At 40.2% G+C, this 20,496-nt stretch overlaps 2 protein-coding genes, 1 non-coding gene and 1 pseudogene across 9 annotated transcripts in view; 3 read left to right on the forward strand and 1 right to left on the reverse strand.

Moving 5' to 3' along the window:
• ENTPD5 (ectonucleoside triphosphate diphosphohydrolase 5) overlaps window positions 1-10,311 on the reverse strand; it is a 35,132-nt gene extending 24,821 nt beyond the window's left edge. For 2 of the 7 annotated variants that reach the window (XM_090271138.1, XM_090271137.1), the window contains exons 1-3: window positions 10,219-10,311; window positions 8,272-8,350; window positions 2,476-2,541 (exon numbers count right to left, since the gene is read on the reverse strand). The gene's annotated coding sequence lies outside the window, so the exon portion shown is untranslated. The other 5 variants (XM_090271143.1, XM_090271141.1, XM_090271139.1 and 2 more) reach the window with 5 other exon arrangements.
• Window positions 3,775-4,140, forward strand: LOC150017032 (large ribosomal subunit protein eL33 pseudogene; annotated as a pseudogene).
• BBOF1 (basal body orientation factor 1) overlaps window positions 10,073-20,496 on the forward strand; it is a 34,814-nt gene continuing 24,390 nt past the window's right edge. Inside the window, exons 1-2 of the mRNA XM_090271136.1 lie at window positions 10,073-10,503; window positions 16,586-16,814. Coding sequence (XP_090127262.1) covers window positions 10,445-10,503; window positions 16,586-16,814 — 288 coding nt within the window. The 5' untranslated portion in view covers window positions 10,073-10,444. The remainder of the gene's footprint in view (window positions 10,504-16,585; window positions 16,815-20,496) is intronic.
• Window positions 19,337-19,496, forward strand: LOC150017034 (U1 spliceosomal RNA). The gene has a single exon (XR_016510390.1). It is a non-coding gene; the product is annotated as a U1 spliceosomal RNA (small nuclear RNA).

A 20,496-nucleotide genomic window follows, 5' to 3' on the forward strand; every position in this document is an offset into this window, starting at 1 on the left:
TAGAATGAAATTTTTAAACAATAAGCTGAATTTTGGGAATGGATTACTCAAACCACCCAGAGCATAAGTTAGCCAAGCAAAGCAAAACCAAGGTAGATCTAATAAGGTAAGTCTGGGATAGATTTCAGCACAGTGAGCAATACCTCATTTGGGGATATAACTCAGGACCTACCTACCCAACACCAATGGCCAGCACCCTGGAACACCTTGCCATCTATATGACGGTTTCTAAGGTGAAGGTACCTGATATTTTTTTGTATTTATCAAGCCAAGTACTGAACCTAGAACATATCAGACATCAGTAAATGTGTCCTGAATGGACTTGGTACACTTGAACTAACGGTATCTGCAGGAGCATTGGTGCAGGGTGTAACCCTTCCCAGTGTCTTACTATGGCTATGTATATCACATCCTCAAATCCCTATTATCCTCCAAACCAATTGACGGATAGGAGTGCTATTCTATTTCGGGAAGCCTATTTATTCACATAATTATTCATTCACTTAGCCATTCCAGAATTTATCAACTGCCTAATGTCACTCACAAGTAGAGCACGCAAAGATGAATAATCTTAGACCTGTCTTTTAAGAGACTAAACAGGGGGAAAGAAAACATATTGAGTAATAACCTCTGTAAAGTTAAAATGGGAGAAGTAGCAGTTAACATATTCTGAGACTTGGAAGCAGGAAGAGATTACTTCCAGCTGGGATGATCAGAGAAGGCTTTACAAAAGAGGTGGTATTTGAGGAGGGGAATTAGGACAGGAGAGAAGTGCCTTTCGGTAAAAAGAAACAATATGAATCAGTGGATTGAGCACTGGCCTGTGAAATGAAGGGTCGCAGGTTTGATTCCCTGTCAGGAATGTGCCTGGGTTGGGGGACAGGTCCCCAGTTGGGGGCATGAAAGAGGCAGCCAATTGATGTTTCTCTCTCTCACTGATGTTTCTCTCCCTTTCCCTCTCCCTTCCTTCCCCTTTCTCTGAAAATAAATAAATAAAATCTTAAAAAGAAAAAAAAATAAAAAACAGACATGGATGAAAAAAGGGATGGGGGAGGGCCCTGGGGAATACTGAACAGATCAGTTTGACTACCTATAGTAGGAAATAAAGTTGGAAAAGTCAATGCCCCTGACTAAACTGTCAGGTGCTACATGTTTTAAAAATTCTTGTGGCACACCAGTTGAAAAATCACTGGATTAATGAATACCTAATCCAGTCATATTGTTCTAAAGGACACTATAATTTTATTTTTCTGAATGTATTAGTTCTACAGGTCAACTGAATTTCTTTACTCTCAGATTGTTAAATTTGAGATTAACTTCCAAAAAAATCTAAAGGATACTAAACATTGTTTACATTGTCCAAATTCTTTTCTATTTATTAAACCAATAAATATTTGAGGATGCTATACGTTAGTTATCTACTGCTGCACAACAAATAACCTCAAAACTTAGTGCTTAAAACAATAAACATTTTTATTTCACAGTTTCTTATAGTTCTGGAATTTGGAAGTGGCTTAATTGGACAAGGCTTGCTCAGAGTCTCTTAAGATCCTGCAGTCATCTGAAGGCTTCACTGAGGCGGAGGACCCACCTCCAAGATGGCTCACCAATGGCTGGCAAGCTGATGGCTGGATGTTGAATGGAAGCCTCAGTTGCTTCTCATGCAACCTCTCCACAGGGCCTTGAATGTCTTCACAACATGGTGGCTGGCTTCCTCCACAGTGGACAATCCAAGAGCAAGCAAGGCAGAAGGAGCAATTTTTTTTAAAGACCTGGCCTTGTTTATACACTATCATTCCCCCCATATTCCATTGGTCATACAGACCAACACTGATGAAATATGTGAGGGGAATACACAAGGGTATGAATATTAGGAAGTGAGGATCTTTGGGGGCCATCTTGGAGACTGGGCTACTCTAAATTATATACAGTATTTGTATATTTTGTGTTCAGCTTTCTTTGCAGTTTATATTTCTATTAACACAACTTACATACTTCTTGTTTTAGAAAGTATATGTTACTGCAAAGATATTAATTATTAAAAATTAAAAATATGGAATTTTAATGTCTCTGAAAATATTATGTTCCACCACTTGAAGCCTTCCATTTTTTTCTGTTACAGTCTCAAAAATTTACTAGTGAAAAGAATTAAAATCAGAAAAACTATAACTCAAAAAATGTCCTCTTTGTTCCTACAAGTGAAAATAAATTTAAATACTTCAGATATAAGTCAAATATACTTAGGAAAGAGTAGGAATACAAGTCATTATATTTAAGATTATAGATGCCAGTTAGTAACTGAATAATCAACTGAACAGTGAAATTAAGTACTAAATTAAGGAAGATATAAAGTGAAAATATTTATATTAACAGAATAACAACTTCTTCATGCTATAATACATACAGAAAAAAGTTTCCAATCATACAATGGTAGCATTAATACTTAGGTACTAAAGAGATATTTGGTGGCCTTACCAATTTTTCCTTTCCCTTCTGGGCTGTCCTCTTTGTTTCCTTCAACTAATGTGTCACTTTTTCAACCTGTAGAAAATGGACACGGATACTCATAAAGGCAAAGTTCTCTCTTACCTCCCTTGTCAATATACCTATTTTCTTTGCAGTTACCTCTTTCTACATTTGTTTTGAATCTCTGGTACAGGCTTTGGAAAATAGATCACCACGCTCTTCTCCTGACTTGTAGTCTACTACTCTTGGGCTTTCTCCTCTTTCACACTTTCTTCTTATTCAAACTACAACTGCAGCCACTCTTATAAAATCACTTGCTTATAAAAACAGCAACAGCAAAAGGAGCAAGTTAGACTTCCTCTAAAAACTAGTGTATACTTTTGTATAAATGGGGGAGGGCAGTGATTAAGGAGCTAATCCATAAATAAAGTGTATAAAGCCTATTTATGTACTTTGCGAGGGGTTTTGTTGTTGTCGTTTGTTTGTTTTTTTGGCTGTGAAGAACTCAAATACCAGTTGTGTGCTCCAAGTGTAATCAAGAGCAGCCACTTACTATTACATGTATAAGTATGTGGTTAAAAGGGACTAAGCCAATCCCAGCCCTAGGTACATAACCACAAGGATTGAAAACAAATTCCAACATAGTTCTATGCCAATGTTCACTGCAGCATTACTCATAACAACCAGAAGTGAAAAACAACCCAAGTGACCCTTATAAACAAAATAATGCTTAAAGAAAATGATACACATATACAATAGATTATTTAGCTATAAAAAGGGATGAAGTTCTGATACATACTACAACCTGGATGAACCTTGAAAATGTTATAGTAAGTGAAATAAGCCAGACACAAAAAGATAAATATTATATGATTTCACTTATATGAAATAACAAATACGCAAACTCATTGAGAGAATGTAGATTAGAGGTTACCAGGGATTATAGGGAGGGGAGAATGAGAGCTATTATTTAACAGGTGTAGAGTTGCTGTTTGGAGTAAAGTTTTGGAAATAGACAGTAATGATGATTGTACAGCACCATGAATGTAATTCATATTATTGAATTATACATTTAGAATGGTTAAAAATGGCAATTTTCATTATACATATTTTACTGCAGTAAAAAAAAAAAAAAAAAATTAAAAGCAGAGGACCCAAGCACTTTAATCATAAGAGGAAAAACGGTGGTTACTTTTTCAAAAGAGTAACAGTTATGACAACACTCTATCTCAGGGCTACCTCCTCAGCACATAGACAATTAAAATTTAAATTCTGAAGAGTAGTTTTCGCCATCTTGGACCTGTGGAGCCTGCCAGGAACAGGACTTCTATAATGACAAATATGTCTGGAAGGCTGTGGTCCAAGGCCATTTTTGCCAGCTTTAAATAGCGTCTCTGGAACCAGAAGGAGCACACAGCTCTTCTTAAAATTGAAAATGTTTATTCTCAAGATGAAACTGAATTCTTTCTAGGCAAGAGATGTACTTGTGTGTGTAAAGCAAAGAGCAACACAGTGACTCCTGGTGGTAAACCGAACAAAACCAGAGTCATCTGGGGAAAAGTAACCCATGCTCATGGAAACAGTGGCACGGCTTATGCTAAATTCCAAAGCAACCTTCCTGCTAAAGCCATTGGACACAGAATCCATGTAATGCTGTACCCCTCAAGGATTTAAAATTATTAAAAAGTAAATAAACAGCCTGGCTGGTGAGGCTCAGTTGGTTGGGGGTACTCTGGCAAAGCAAAGGATTCCTGGTTGGGGCACATACTTGGGTTGTGGGGTCAGTCCCTTGTCAAGACGCAAAGGAGAGCCAACTGATGAATGCCTCTCTCATACGTCAATGGTTCTCTTCCTCTCTTTCTCCCTCCCTCCCCCCTCTCTAAAATAAGTAAATAATTTTTTTAAAAGTAAAAATAAATAAATAAATTCTGAAGAGTAGTACACTGATACTCAGAAAATGTCTTTTTAAGCATTTAAGTTTATATAGTATTTTCCACTCTCAGAAACTTAAAACTTACCTATGCAACACAAATCTGAAAATTATACATTCAAGAGAGAATCTGAACAATATTATAAATTCTAACTATAGAGCAAACATTTTTCAAGAAAGGTCTTCTTGCATTTTGTTGACTACAAGTTCTCCAGGGGGCTTCTAGTCAAGATGGCAGAATAGGTAAATGTGCTTGCCTCCTCCCACAACCACATCACAGTTACAACTAAACTACAGAACCACCATCATTGAGAACCTCCTGAGACTAGCTGAACAAAGTCCTATAATTAAGTGATATACAGAAGAAGCCACATTGAGACTGGTAGGAAAGGCAAGATGCAAAATGGGTTGGTCCCACACCCACGTGTGGCAGACAAAAGCATTGGGAGGGCAAGGGGTCCTAGCCCCACACCAGGTCCCCCAGCCCAGAGTTCCAGTGCTGGGAAGAGAAGTCCCCATAACTTCTGACTCTGAAAACCAGTGGGAATTGTGGCTGAGTGAGATGGAAGACTTCTAGAGTCCCAAGCGTTCCTCTTGAAGGGCCTGCATATGGACTTACTGGCTAACAAACTCACTTGCTCTGAGCTCCTGCACTGAAAGACAGCTCAAAAAGCATCAGAGACATACAGGGTGGAATTGAATTTTCTGGTTTCAAGGTGAGGGCTGAAGATTAGCTCTCTCCCAGACGGAAATGCTGGCAGAGGCCACTGTTCCTTTGTGGAGCCCCTCTTCAGACCTAGCCTGTAGGTACAGGCGGGTGCCAAGTCGGAGTCTCCATCATCACTAGCACGGTTTGCCCCACCCTGGTAATTCCCTGAGGCCCTACAGCATCAAACTTGTGGGCCTACCCAAGTGGCTTCCAGTGGCTCTTCCATATAAAGACTATCTTGGCTCATGCTGTGGACTTTCCCAAAATCTCTCAAAGGTTCACAAACCCCAAATAAGCAGCATCTGGCCTCACTATGCCCCATACACCTTGCTAAGCAGTCTGAAACCCAGCACTAGTGGGAGCCAGCCTCAGTTTGTAGCTTACCCTCTCCCAGGCACCTCTAAACCCAGCACAAGTGGCAACCATCTGCAGATCATTTTGTAGTTCATATCAGGTAGTCCTGGGCAGGGCATAAGCAGCACCTGACCTTGGCTTACACTGAGCCCCTCCCAAAAGGAACCAGAACCAACCCCCCAGTGACCAGCTTCAGACCACACCAGAGCACCAATGAACCACCTCTAGAAATGACTTACTCAAAGGGTGGACTCGGCAGGGACCAGAGCCTGGCTAAAGTGAATCCTGCTCTGTGGGGTCGGTCTCTGCACAACAGTTCCTCCACTGTTGTCATGGCTGCTCCTCATCGTCAATCAGCCTGAGGATCAACTCCTCCCACTGAGTACCAACAGCAATCAAAGCTCAACTACAATAGGAGGGCACACATAACCTTCAAAGGGATACACATGGAGCACCAGCTCAGGTGACCACGGAGACCGCACCACACAGGACACCTACTACGTAAGACCACTCTACTGAGACCGGGAGATGTAGCAGCTCTACCTAATACATAGAATCAAACATGGGGAAATAGCCAAAATGAGGAGACAAAGCTACATGTCCCAAATTAAAGAAAAAAACAAAACTACAGAAAAAGAACTAAACAAAATGGAGATAAGCAATCTACCAGATGCGGAGTTCAAAACAGTGGTTATAAGAATGCCCAATGAACTTAAGGGAAGAGTAGAAGAACTCAGAGCTTTAACAAAGAGAAAGAAAACATAAAAATGGAGATAGAAAACATGAAAAAGAACCAGTCAGAAATTAAGAGTACAATAACAGAAATGAAAATTACATTAGAGGGAATAAATAGACGATTAGATGAAGAAGAGAACTGAATTGGCAGTTAGAAAGGCAAAGTAGTGGGAAACATCCAATCAGAACAACAAAAAGAAAAAAGAGTCCAAAAAAATAATAATAAAGATAATTTAAGGGGCCGCTGGGAAAACCTAAAGCATCCCAACATTCACAGGCGGTTCTCAAACTTTAGCATACATCAGAACCACCTGAAGGGCTTGTTACAACATAGGTTTCTAGGCCTCACTGCCAGCATTTACAATCCAGTAAGTCTCAAGTGGGGCTTTAAAATTTGCATTTTAACAAGTTTCCAAGTGATGCTGGTGCTACTGGAGTGGACCACACTTTGGGAACCACTGCTCCAGTTAAATTACTCCTAGTCTCAAGCACACAGTGAATTCTGCTCAAATGTTCTACCCTCCCAGAAAGCCTTCCCTCTTCCTTTCAGCCCACCTCATTCTGTAAACTTACTTTGACTATGATGGTCTTTCATACCTTTAAATTCCTGTAGCACTTAGGATCCATGCCATCTCTCCCCTACCTATCACTGTATGGTGTCTTTTATTACTGTTTGTGTATAGGTGCCAATGAGGTTGTGTATTCTCAGAAATCAACATCCAGGTTAGCATCTTATACACCTGCCTATAAGCCACGTAAAAGCTGGGGTCCTGTTTTGTCTCCCACTGTACCCCTCAAGCTATAAAGACAGCCTAGTATACAGTTGATATATAGTAGGTATACTAAACACTTCTTAAATGAATAAACATTTAGCCCTGGCTGGTGTGGCTCAGTGGACTGAGTGCCAGTCTACTGGTTCAATTCCCAGGCAGGGCACATGCCTGGGTTGCGGGCCAGGTCCCCATGTGGGGGCATGCAAGAGGCAACCAACTGATTGAAGTATCTCTGACACATCAATGTTTCTCTCCCTCTTTCTCCCTTCTGTCCCCTCTCTCTAAAAACAAATAAATAAATAGAATTTTTAAATGAATGAACATTTGACAGATTAATGAAATGAAAAGCTCAGATAAGTGGGCCTGAATTTTGGGTATATAATTTTTCTTAAAGAACTGACTTTTAGTCCTGTGTCATGGCTTGGTCAGGACAGACAACTAATGAAAACTGGGTATTTTGCAAATAAATTGACAATGGGTAACAATTAACTCTAGCAATGAATTTTGTACATAAATAAAAGAGTGAATGTTTAAAAAACTAATTTAAAAATTGATAAGAATAAATCCTTGATCTCCAGGAGATTTTACCCCTGCAAGGATGTGAACTGGTTACAAGATAACACCTACTTAACAAAATTCAATATTTGTACCATATGCAATAAAAAAAAGTAAAATGAAAGTAATTAACTCCCCAAGATATTCAAAAATATTGTTCAGTTCCTTCAGATATAGTTTGGATAATAATATATTTATCCAGGATTTCAAAGGCTGTGTGAAAACAAAATTAAAAACTGTTTACCTGGTCTCTTCCAGTAGCCTCGGAATTCGCTGTGAAGGACTTAGAATTCTAGGCCAGTTTATCTTTTATCCTTCAGAGCAGTCACCAACTTGTAACCTAAGGGTTGGATTTGGGCCATAGTGGTTTTGGGGGGTTTGTTTTTTACCTAAATCACTGATATCAAGTGACTTCAAGGATGATTGATGAGTAGAAACTTGGTCTCCAAACTAAACCAAAATAAAGCCACAGAAGACTTAACAGAGTAAACCCAATTTTGGAACTACTAGGAGAAAAAATTAGAAATACTATATATTTTGATAAATAGTCCTAAGTTCTTATTTGGCTTTTGGAACAACTCTACCACACTTGATAATATTACAATCAATGGAATAAGAAAAGTTATCATTTGGCAAAGATATAGAATCCAATTCGGAAAACAAAACAAAACCCAGCAGCATCTGAAGTATATTTACAGTTTTAAGCTAGAAGAGATGTTACCTTACATCAAAATACTTGCCCTACCTACCAGGACCATAATGATCTTGCCTGCATGAGGATTCAGTCAAGACGCTTCACATCTCTATGCTGACCAGGAACTATTCACACTGGGGGGAAAAAAAAAAAGAATTAGTAAACCAAGTCAACAAAACATTAAGTGGCTTATTCCAAGTTTTAAAATCATTAGCAATAAAGATAAAATAAAATAAATAAAATCATTAGTATTCTAATGAAACAAAGGAAATTTATTCAGCAAAATAAGCCTGAAACCTCATAGTAAAACTACCTATCAGAAGTTGTGGAAGGAAATGCTACCAGTTGAAGTGCTAAACTGCAACTTCCTACTCTGCTATTTGTAGCATCAGATATATCTTACTAAGAGATGACTGAATAACAGCATCCAGTTTTTTGGCAGAGAATATGGAGATTCAGAAGACTAGATTCTAGAACCACCTCTATGACACTATGTATCTGAGCATTTCTCTTAGCCATATTCATATCTCAACAATTCTAACTACAAAACCAAACGTAGTCAATAAAAATGCTGTATAATAAAATACATAACTATAAAGTACATACTATAAACAAGTATAAAGTACTATGCTCATATTAAGAAATGGTTTCATTACAGTCAAATTTTCATGTTTATAAATGAATTTGTAAACTTATGTATAAACAACAAGCCTTGGACCGAATTTCGTATTACACAGTTACCAACTTTTAGAATGCATTCCAAATACAGTCTGTGATAAAAGATGCCCTACCCTCTTTTTTCTGCAAGTTAATCAATAGGGTACACTTTCAGAACCTCAGACATACAAAACTAATCAGAAGTTTAGAGATGCCACATCAGAGGAAACCCCTTCAGTGTATGGTGATTCCATCACGGACCCCCTGGAGTGTGACATACAAAAGAGGGGACATGTACCAGCAATAGAGTAAGCCAGGATCGTGCTATCAGATGGTGTGTCTAAGAAGATTTTCAGTACTCATTAATAAATCAAGCATGTTCCCTCCAGCCACAGAATCCGGAAACAGAAAATACACAGGTGAAGAAAAGGGTCAAAGGCCTCTGGAAGGGGAGTAGGTATTAAGTTCTCCCCAGGGAAATGGAAAGGAAAGATGAACAATGAAGTCTTTAAAGAAATTTTAAATTCAATTTGAAATGGAGGCTGTCTTCAAGCACAGGTTCCTCACACTGTCATGACATCCGGAATTCCCTATCTGCCTTGATGACTCACTCACTCCCTCTCATTGAATGAAAGCACAGTCACAGAGCTCCTCCTCTGAAAAAGAACAATACTCCCAAGTACTCCTTTTCACAGGTGTGCTCAGGCGGGACAGGCAAAAAAAAAAAAAAAAGACAGCGCTTCCGACTTCATGCAACTCAGCAGAAACAGGGGCTGCGGACGCAGGAGACACTACGTCCTGCGGGCCTGACCCCCAGGTCTCTCCTCGCGCCCAGGTGGCCTCTCCCACCCCCGGTGGCTGCACTTGTTTTCTCGCCCGGCTCCCTGACGCCCGTGGGCGGTGTTCCCCGGAGACTGCCAACCTCACCCCAGCCACCTCCCTCCTAAAAGTCCTCAACGGCCTCACCAAAAAGTGTGACCCAGAAAGTCCGCCACTTGCGCCAGCCCTTACAGGATTAGCAAGACTGAAGGAGGAGAAGGAAACCGAAACGAGTCAGTGCAGTTTCGGGAGAAGCTAAAGCGAAGCAAGGGGCGACAGTCGGGCGGCCGCGGCCACTCAGGCTGGGGCGTGAGGAAAGGGGAGGATGCGCCGGACAGATGCGGAACGCTGCAAAACTGGAAGGGCGGGCAGCGTAGCAAGACTCCTGAGGCGAAGGCGTTCCGACCTCATGCCTCCAGAAACACGCGACCCGCAGACATCGCGCCGCCGCCCGGGACTAGCCCGCTCCGGCCTCCCAGCCCAGCTCCGGGACAGGCTCTGGACACCCCGCCGCTCCCACACTCACCGCGCGCCATCCCGGGGCGGCCGCCCGCCACCCTCGGAGCGATCTCCGCCCCGCCCCCACACGTCCGGCCCGTGGACTGGGCAACGGGCAGCGGCGTGGGAGACACGTCACAGCGCATGCGCTCTCTGGGCACTTGCAACGGCCCGGGCGGAATGTTACCAGCTGGGCGTGCTGGTTTCCTTAGAGACCGAACCACCAGGACAGCGGGTCTCCTGGAGAAGCCAAGATGCCGTCGAAGGGAGAGGACAAAAGGAAAGGCAAGAGCAAAGACAGAGACAAGAAGACGTAAGGAGAAGCCACCCTGGGGTCCTCTTCCGCGGGCCTACTCTCCCGAGAGTCAGGTGTGGGGGCCGCGTGATGCAGGAGTTGGCTAACTGGCGCCCTCCCACCGGCCCTCCTGGACCTTCCTCTCACTCTCCCGGATTCTGAGGAGCGTTCCCATTGTTCAGAAATTCCCTAAGTGTATGCCAAACTTTACTGCTTCAACTTAGAAAACAGAGTGAGACTTAGGGTCCTGAAATACTTTAGACATAGCACCTTCCTATGTGTAATGCGTTAACGACGGAGGCAGGTAAGTTCCCACAAAGTAACACAGAACCGAATGAAATAGGTGCTAGTGGAGGAACAGAGAACTGAGAATGAGGAAGAGTTCTGACACTAGAAGTGAAGGCCAGGACAACATTTATTGGGATATTGGAGGCCCTCTAGACCAGCGCTGTCTAATAGTGTACTCGCCTGTCATTGTGGCTAAATTAAAATTAAATTAAAAATTCAGATCCTCAATTGTACTTAGCTCAGTAGGCACATGTCGCTAGTGGTCACTATATTGAACAGCCCAGATATGGAACATTTCCATCATTACAGAAAGTTATATTGGACCGCAGTGCTCTAGACCAGTGGTTCTTAACCCAGGGCGATTTTGCCCCCCAGGGGACATTTGGCAATGTCTGGAGACATTTTTCGTTGTCACATCTGGGGATGTGTGTTGTTGGTGTCTAGTGAGCAGAGATCAAGAATGCTGTTTAACATCTGGCAATGCCCGGGACAAACCCCTCACTCCCCCTCCAAAGAATCATTTAGCTCAGAATGTCAGCAACACCAGGGTAGGGAATCCCTGCTCAAGACTATAAGCTTCTCTAGAATAGGCACTAAGCATTTGTCATATTTCCAGCACCTAGCAGATGCCTAATATTTGTTCAATAGACAAATTAAGATGTCTGCTTGTGTATGCTTCAACTTAGGTGTTTACTTCCCAAGAGCTGTGCTCTGGGTTCATTGTTTATTTGTTTTTAGCATGGTAGTACTTTGTATAGCACTTAATAAAATTATAGAACTTAGTATTTGAAAATGGTGGTAAAAATACAGGTGTTTTATAAAACGGCATAATTTTTGAATGTCAGAGACACACATAGCTACTAATAACGTTGGAATATTTCAGACCTTCAAAATAAATGTTAGGCCAGCATGATGTTCCATAGTGATGAAATCCTGGAACAGATGGAGTATCTGGCTGTCAATATCCCTAAGATGAAGACATATGTTTTAAACATTTATCCAGTAATTCTGTGTAAACCAATCCCTATTCTTTTTATATCTTGAAAGCAGATTTTTTTTTTTACTTTAATGAATGATTATACCTGGAATTTCACTTGCCTTAATAGTGTTCATCTTCAATACGTGGGATTGATTTTCCCTTATAGGAAGCAACCATTAGTTTCTTTTCCCTCACCCAAGATTAAAAAAAAAAATTAAGCATTATATACAAATAGAAGGGTCCAGTTAAAGTAACGAAAAATGTAACTCCAAATGATGTATGCACACTGACAGGTATACTCCATACAAAATGATGCTGGAGACTTTACCAACAGTTGATAATATAAAACAGTGGTTTCCAAGAAACTTAATCAGACCTTTAGAGAGCTTTCAAAAACTTTGTTTTTAACAAGGGCCCCAATGATTCTAGGTTTTGATTAAAAGTGGTTTGGGGGAACACTTAATCTCCATTGTGTCAGATGACATATATAATAAAATTAAATTACAAATCATGGGACGGAACAAAAAATAATTTCTTTATTGGATTCGTTCTTTCTTGATCCTTGTCTGAGAGACCTCTGTTACGAGGTTGAGATTATCTTGAACATCTAAAGGATCTCTGCATAATTTAAGTAGTTCCTTAGGCTTTTTAGGAACTCCTTTTGATTCAAAGGAAAGCATAAAGGATTTGACCATATTGGGTAATTGTCAAATTTCCCAAACTGATCAGAACTAACTCCAACACTAATTCTTCCCAGACTTGAAGTTGCTGCTAGATTGCCACTAACATAATGGGTGACTCTGGTAGTTCCTAGACACATTGAAGTCATACACAGTGTCCAACAATACTATATAGAGGACCACAAGGGAATCCCTCAAACTTGTAACGTTTGTGAAATAACTTGTTTATGAGAGTAATACATGCTCAGTACAGAAAGTTTAGGAAACATGAAAAGTCAAAGGAGAAAATCGTCGTCGGCAGCCGTCCGTCTCGAGAGACGATGGTGTAGCTTCTTAAGAGTCTATCTGCACCGCCGAGAATGGCTGTGCAGTCCGACTCGGGAGTGACACGGTATCTGTCTCCTCCCGTGTTGAATCGACATCTTACGATGATGCTGGAGTGTCCTCTCCAGTGAAGCTGAAGCTACAGAGCCTGGGCAGGGTGATATGGAGGGTCTGCTGTTGCCCATGCAGCAGACCACCCCCCCTCTTCGCAGCTGAAGGATCCAAGGGAAAGACGGAGTCAATACAGCTTGGCTTCAGGTGCGCCGCAGGAGTTGCCGGTGTTGACTACAACGTCAAACCGCCTTAGGGACTCCGGCTCCGGATTTTCTGTCGGGGTTTACTCCCTTAGCCTTTCCCCTGAAGAGGTATGCCGCAAGGCAGCGGAGGTTTTTTGGAGTCAGAGTTTTCCTTCTCTGATGTGCCCTGACTGGAAGATCGAACCAGCGACACTTAGCTCGCAGGCCGATGCTCAATCCACTGAGCCAAACCAGCCAGGGGGGAAAGGAGAAAATAATAACTTGTAATCCCATCATTTAAGGATAAGCATTGCTGTCATTTTGGGATATTCTTTTTATTTTTATAAAATGATAATCCAGATGCTGCATCTCCCTCCACAACTAAGAAGGAATACAACTATCTCAAAAATAGAGACAACCAGAAGTTCCAGGAAATCGAGCTGCATAGAAGTCCAACAAACAAAGATATTAAAAAAGAAATACTCATCCAAATAGGAAGGTGGGGTGGAGCCGGGGTGGAGAGGATGCGGTGTGGTGACAGCAGCAGCGGCGGCTGTGGCAGGCTAGCAGAAAGCACAGTCACACGTTTTAAAAACTCAGGAGGGACACCTGGGGAGCATTCCCAGCTCCTCACCGGACCTTACAGCTCATGGTCCCAGCACTGGAGAAAATCAAGCCTCATTGCTTCTGACTGTGCAAACCAGTGGGGGTTGGGGTGGAGGCAGAAACTGCTGGTCTCAGCAGAGTCCGCTTGTTTAAAGGGCCTCCATGGTGCTAGAACGTCTGCAGACCCACCCACTCTGGGAACGATGGCCAGGGCGGCGCTAGAGGGGTGCCAGTTTGCTGTGGAAGTGGGAGAGGTGCCTGGAAAAGGGGCGAGTGCTGAGCGGGCGACATTATCCCCTCTCGGACCCCTCCCCCACATACAGCGCCACAACATGGTGAAACAGGTCACCCTGTACTGATTAATCCCTAAGGCTCCGCCCCTTAACAGGAGCGAAAGCTCTACCTGGGATGCAGAGTCTAACAAACACAGGAGCCTGTCAGAATGAGGAGACAGAGAAATATGGACCAAAAGGGGAAACGGGTCAAGGTTCCAGTGGGAGAACTAAGCGGCGAGGAGACAGACAACCTAACAGATGAGGAGATAGACAACCTAACATGAATTCAAAACACTGGTGATAAAGATGCTGACAGGCTTGACAGATATGCTTGAGTATGGCAAACGCATAAGAGAAGAAGTGAAGGCTATGCTAAGTGAAATGAAGGAAAATCCACACCAAACCAATGGTGAAGGGAAGGAAACCAGGGTTCAAATCAATGATTTGGAACATAAGGAAGAAAAAAACAGTCAACCAGTGCAGAATGAGGAAGCAAGAATTGAAAAAAATGAGAACTTCCCAAATTTTGCAAAAAAGATAGACATACAGGTCTGGGAAGCACAGAGGGTCCCGGGCGAGCTGGACCCAGAAGGAACCACACAAGGATGCATCATGACTGAGATGCCAAAGGTGAAAGATAAAGACAGAGTCCTGGGGGCAGCAAAAGAGAGGCGGAGAGTTGCCTAGATGGGGCTGACTATAGGACTATCAGCTGATTTCTCAGAGGACACTTTGCAAACAGGAAGGGACTGGCAAGCAGTATTCAATGTGATGAAAGGCAACCTGCAACAAGGATTACTCTATCCAACAAAGCTATCATTTAGAATGGAAGGGCAAATGAAGTGCTTCCCAGACAAGGTGAGGCTAAAGGAGTTCATCATCACCAAGCCATTATTATATGAAAAGTCAAAGGGACTTACTTAAGAAAAAGAAGATCAAAACTATGAACACTAAGTTGACGACAAACTCACAACTATCAACAATTAAATCTAAAAAATAAAAACAAACTCCAACTAAGCAAACCAGAATAGGAACAAAATCATAGGTATGGGGATCATTTGGAGGGTTATCAGCTGGGAGCGGGGAGGGGGAGAAATGGGAAAATGATGCAGGGACTAAGAAGCACAATCGGTTGGTACAAAATAGACAGGGGGATGTTAAGAATAACAGGAAAAGATGAAGCCAAAGAACGTCCCATGGACATGAACTAAGGGGGTGGGATTGCTGGAGGGAAGGGGGGTACTGGGCAGAGGGGAACAAAGGGGAAAAATTGGAACTACTATAACAACATAATAAAATATATTTTTAAAAATGGTAATCTAATGTACATATTTATTTGTAGCTTTCCCCCATGTATTAATATAAGTTTTCTTCTACAGCGTGATTTTTATAATATAACTGCATAGTTAGTCTAGCACTTTTTAAAAGTGCCAAGGACTTATCCCGTTCCTGGAACTCACTAGCATGTTTTCTGTTTTGACCATGCATCTACAGTACACATGTCAACAATAAGGAACATTGAGGGTAACATACCTCTTATTTCTTGGATTTTCCATGACCCATAATTTGAGAAACCTGCTTTGTTTCTACAGTCAGTATTAGTGGTCCCCCTATGAGAAATCCTGTCTAATTTCTTTCATGAAATCTGCGCAGCTTAGACTTGATACCTTCAAGGAGCAATTGGATGACTGTAACAAGGCAGGCTATCACTACTGCCTAAATCATGCTGGGAAGGGATGTCAACAGCTATAACAGGCTGGGGTGTGGGGATGGAGCTAGCCATAATTCACAGAGAACAAGAGGTAAGAGTGGGACTGAAGAGGGATTAAGGACCAAGAGTTGGCGGGGGTGGAGGGTAACAGGATAGAAACGTCCACACTTATGTGTGAAAATATTTAGAAATCAAATACAGGTGAAGTCTCCTTAGACATTATCTAAATACATACCCAGTGCCCACCATTTTAAGGGATAGTGTTTTGTTAACGCTCATACAATAAATCTTCATTTTTGGAAAAAAATCTCCCCTGTTATCACTTTAATCTTTAAAGCCATTCTTTATTATTTTTTAAAATTTCCTCTCCCCATCCATAGAAATGATTGTGGTTTGTTTCTCAGCCATCCTTGAAGCCTGGTGCATTATGGCACCAGAAGGTAAAGTATTTTACATACTTGCCCTAGTGTTGCCCTAGTGACTTGATCTTTTATCCAAGGCCTAGCCAAAAAACAAACAACCCTAAAACAACAACAAAACTGGGGTTGGGATGAGTGGAACGTTACAGAAATATGGACTTAAAGTTACATTTACAGTACAAATGTACCATCATGGTGAAGAGGAACTAAGGTAATACATTTGCAGTAGAGAGAGCCAAGGTCTAAGACTGAGTAAGTAGGAATAGAAAAGACAGTTCCAATATGAGATGATCAAAGAAGTAAATGAAAAGATGGGAAAGCTTTATGAAATTAATTTAACTTACTATGCCTTTTTGTTTTTCCAGTCCCTTAGGGTTATGCTCCAAAGCTCCCCTCTTCCAGGAAGAGGCACCTACTAAGATAACTCCCTTATCAAGTAAATATGCATTTCTTATTAACTAATTCATTCAATAATATTTGCTTATATGTGCCAGGCAATAACAAGCAAAATAATAAAAGAGAGATGTAATACTACTACAGGAGAGAATGGTTACATGCTTTCAATGTCCTCTTGCCATGTAGGAAGACAATAAAAGCTGATGAATCTGCAATGGAGAAAGCCAAGGCCAATGCCTCTCTTTGGGAGGCCAGGCTGGAACTCACAGAACTCTCTAGGATTGAGTATCGTGATACTTCCCGGAGGCTTGCAAAAACTAATGAGGCCTTAAAGAAACAGCAATATAAAATGGAGAAAGACACAATGTCTGTATTAAGCTACCTGAAGAAGCAGGATCAGGAGAAAGATCACATGGTAGGTAAATAGAAACCCTCCTGAGCCTCAGTAACTACCTCTGTGTTATAGTTGCTTAGTTATATATTTAAAGGATTTTGATATCTTGAAATCTTATCATATAATTGAGGCATTTCAGTTGACTTTAACACTCCTTGAAGCAGCATGCTATTTCTGCATGGCTTAACTGTCACAACTGGATCTTTCTTATTTTCAGTTCTTGTCCCATGTTTTCTTGTCAACAAATTGATGATCATAAGAGAACATTATGGTCCATTTTATTTTAAGGACAAGAGCATGGTATATGATCTATATGTTTTTGATATTGATACTTAGTTTTAATTATTTGTAAAGCTAATCACTGATCATCTATGATCACATGATGAACCTAGCAAGTTGAATCTTGAATTCATTTTACATACCTTATTTAAGTGGTCTGCTATTTTAGATTGGAAGAAAAAGGGATAAAAACTAACATTTGGAGCCCCTATTTTGTCCCAGGCTCTATGCTAGGTATTTTGCCTCTGTTATCTCATTTAGCCCTTTTAATAACCCCATGTAGCTACAGTATTGTCGTTCAGATTTTATAGAAGAAGAAATTGACTCTTGGGAAGGACAGATAACTTGCCCCAAATCACCCAGCTAGTGGGCGTTAAAATGGAATTAGGCAAAACTCTTCTCTTTTCCATCTGCCTCTATGAACCCCAAGGAAACCCAAGGAAATTTCCCCTGCTGAGGATGGTATGCATCATTCCCATGTAGGTTCTTGTACATTTACTATTTATGTATTATGCATCCACAAATAATGCATACTATATAGTCTTGTTTTAAAATTTACTTTAGTAGTATTATACTGTACATGTCTTTCACAACTTGTTTTTTCATTCAACATCAAGTTTTTGTGGTCTAGTCACAAAAATCACATGATGAGTTAGTTCATTTTTAAAAAAATTATAATGAACATGCTTTATTTTATCACTTGTTATTAACTGCTTTAAAATATTCCATTAAATAAACCAAATTTTATTTACTCATATCCCCCTGTGGGGCAGTTAAACTCCTTTTTTACATTATTACAAATATTCAGTGAACATTCTTGTGTATGTCTCACATATGAAGATGTGCCCATGTGTGAGAGTTTCTCTAAAGAGATACTTAGAAGTTAAATTACTACATTATGGGGTATATATAGTTTCAATTTTACAGGGGTTTAAATTGAGCTACAAAGAGGTTATACTAATTTATACTGTAATGGGCAATATTTTAGTGTGAGTTTCTGTTTGCCAACATTGTTGGTAATACTTGATAATATGAGGTCTGTCCGGAACATATTGAGCCATGTAATATGAAAAATAGAGGCATTTATTGAAGAAGATACAAGATACAAGAAACATTGCATATAGGACGATGATGTCCAAGTCCCCTTTAAAAGTAAGCACCTTGGGACTTCACACAGTTCTCCCAGTCACCATCAGCTGCCCCATCCTATTTTCCTGAATCTCATCGATGGTCTGAAATCTCTTCCCTTTCAAAGGTAATTTTAGTTTTGGAAAAAGCCAGAAGTGGCAGGGTGCCAAATTTGGGCTGTAGGGGGACTGAGTCACTTGGGTGATTTGATGTTTCACAAAAAACTGCATGAGATGTGATGCGTGAAGAAGCTGCCAGTCACCAGTTGCCCATAGCTGCTGCCTTCTGAATCATTGAAATAGTTTCTGCGGAGGAATGTTCAAGCTTAACACAAAATTTGATGCAGATTCAAATTTTACTCCCTCAGTCGTTTTGAATGCACCAGCCACACAGTACATTTGCTCACTCAGCAACATCTATTGCGCCCACTGACTAGTACAGTGAAGTCGTTGTTCATGCATGCTCATTCCAGTCCACTCTCCTTGGCTGCCAGATTACATCAATGTTGTGCGAACCATTCTCATATTAACGATAGTTGGACTTTTCCTGGAAAGACCTCATATACTAAATAATTTTTGCTTAATTTTATGGATTTAAATTGCTATCTTGGTGTTTTAATTTGTATTTCCCTGATTATTAGTTGCTTGAACATCTCCCATGTGTTCCTTCACCCATTTTTTATTGTTTATTTATGTTTGTTTCAGTACACATATGAGCTAATTTTGGAATGATGCAAAGGATGGCTCCTACATAAGGGCAACATGCAAATTCATGCATCATTCCATAATTTTTTCAAATGTCACCATTTCAGTGAGATCCTTCCTCACTACTCTCTTTAAAATTAATAATGCTCCCTTATTTTATTTGTTACAATTATTACTTTCTGTCATGCTGTATGCCTGTTACTTATGTATTTATTTTTGCCTCTTTTCCTGATTAGACTAAAACCTTTCAGAAGTAAAGAATTTTGGGCGCTTTATAAAATTGTTGTTCAGTGCTATATTCCCAGCACCTAGCATGGGTCTGGCATATAGTAGGCACTCATTAAAATATTTTTGCACACATGAATGAATGGCTTGTGAGTGTACTGATGCTTTGAGAAAGTTAATGGCAATCAAAACTAAGTTCAAGATGATATTAATGCCTGTCAGGGAAGATACTATGATTATGAATGTGGTTTTTCCAGGGCAAGGCTTATCCTTTGCACTCCAGATGTGCTGACCCCTGTGATTTCCCCAAATGTGGGAAACTACTGCATAATTTGTGGTAGTGGGGACTGCATTAATGCTTTCCCTTAAAAAAAAAGATATTGAAAGCATATTAGATCAATGAGACAACTGAACATTTATGTGAATTTCATGTATTTTATTAAAGTATGATTTTGTGCATTAGTGTTATTTTTTAAACTTCTTTCCTAGGGAACCTCTGTTTTTAAATTTATTTTTTAAATAGTAGGCATTATCAAAATTGTCTTCTATAAAGTATTATTATAAAGTAAGTTGTTAGGCCAGCCATACAAATAATTTTCATAATTCACTACATAAAAGCTTTGTGGCCTGCACTAACTAATTGATAATTGCTCTGCATTTATCAGCATCACTTGTATTTCTTGATTTTCATCCACCTCCATATCTCAAAGGTCCACATCTGGCTGAAGCAAATGCATAATTTTTCACAATTATGGATGTCCATTAAAACCAAAGAAATTACTTAGGAAAGAAAAAGTAAAGCAGAATCACTATTTCCTGGTTAACTAGTTCTCCTGTAGTTTTGTTACTCATTTTTCTGTATTGTAGAAATGCATTATTTTCTTAAACTTTACTTAAACTGTTACAGTCTTATTTTATGTTAATTATAGAAATATTAAAAATAAAATGGTTTTTAAATTATTATGTCATGAACAAAATTAGGAGTTTTCCTTAAGAGGGTTTTTTTGTATTTAATCTTTGTTCAGTCAGTTGCAAAATAAATTTCATATTTCACACCTTTCCTACATGGCTTAGGACCGTCTGAATTTACTTTTTAGAATTTTTAAGTTTTCATTTCGTTAAACTAGCCTAGATATTATTTAAATGCAACAATATTTCACCTCTGTATCCTCTTAATTGTATAACCATGTCAAGGAGTTTTTAGTTTAAAAGCTACTTAGGTTCCCTACTAAAATCAGCATCCTTGGAGAAATGACTGATTCCAGGATTGGGACAAGGAAAATAAAAAATGAACCTGGAATATCTTATTGCACCAGAGAGTAAGTAAAAAGTATTAAAGGACATAAGAACTGTGTGGAAGGGGCTCC

Source organism: Furipterus horrens, unplaced genomic scaffold (assembly GCF_987537825.1).
Source record: "Furipterus horrens unplaced genomic scaffold, mFurHor1.1.pri manual_scaffold_3, whole genome shotgun sequence".
NCBI lineage: Eukaryota > Metazoa > Chordata > Mammalia > Chiroptera > Furipteridae > Furipterus > Furipterus horrens.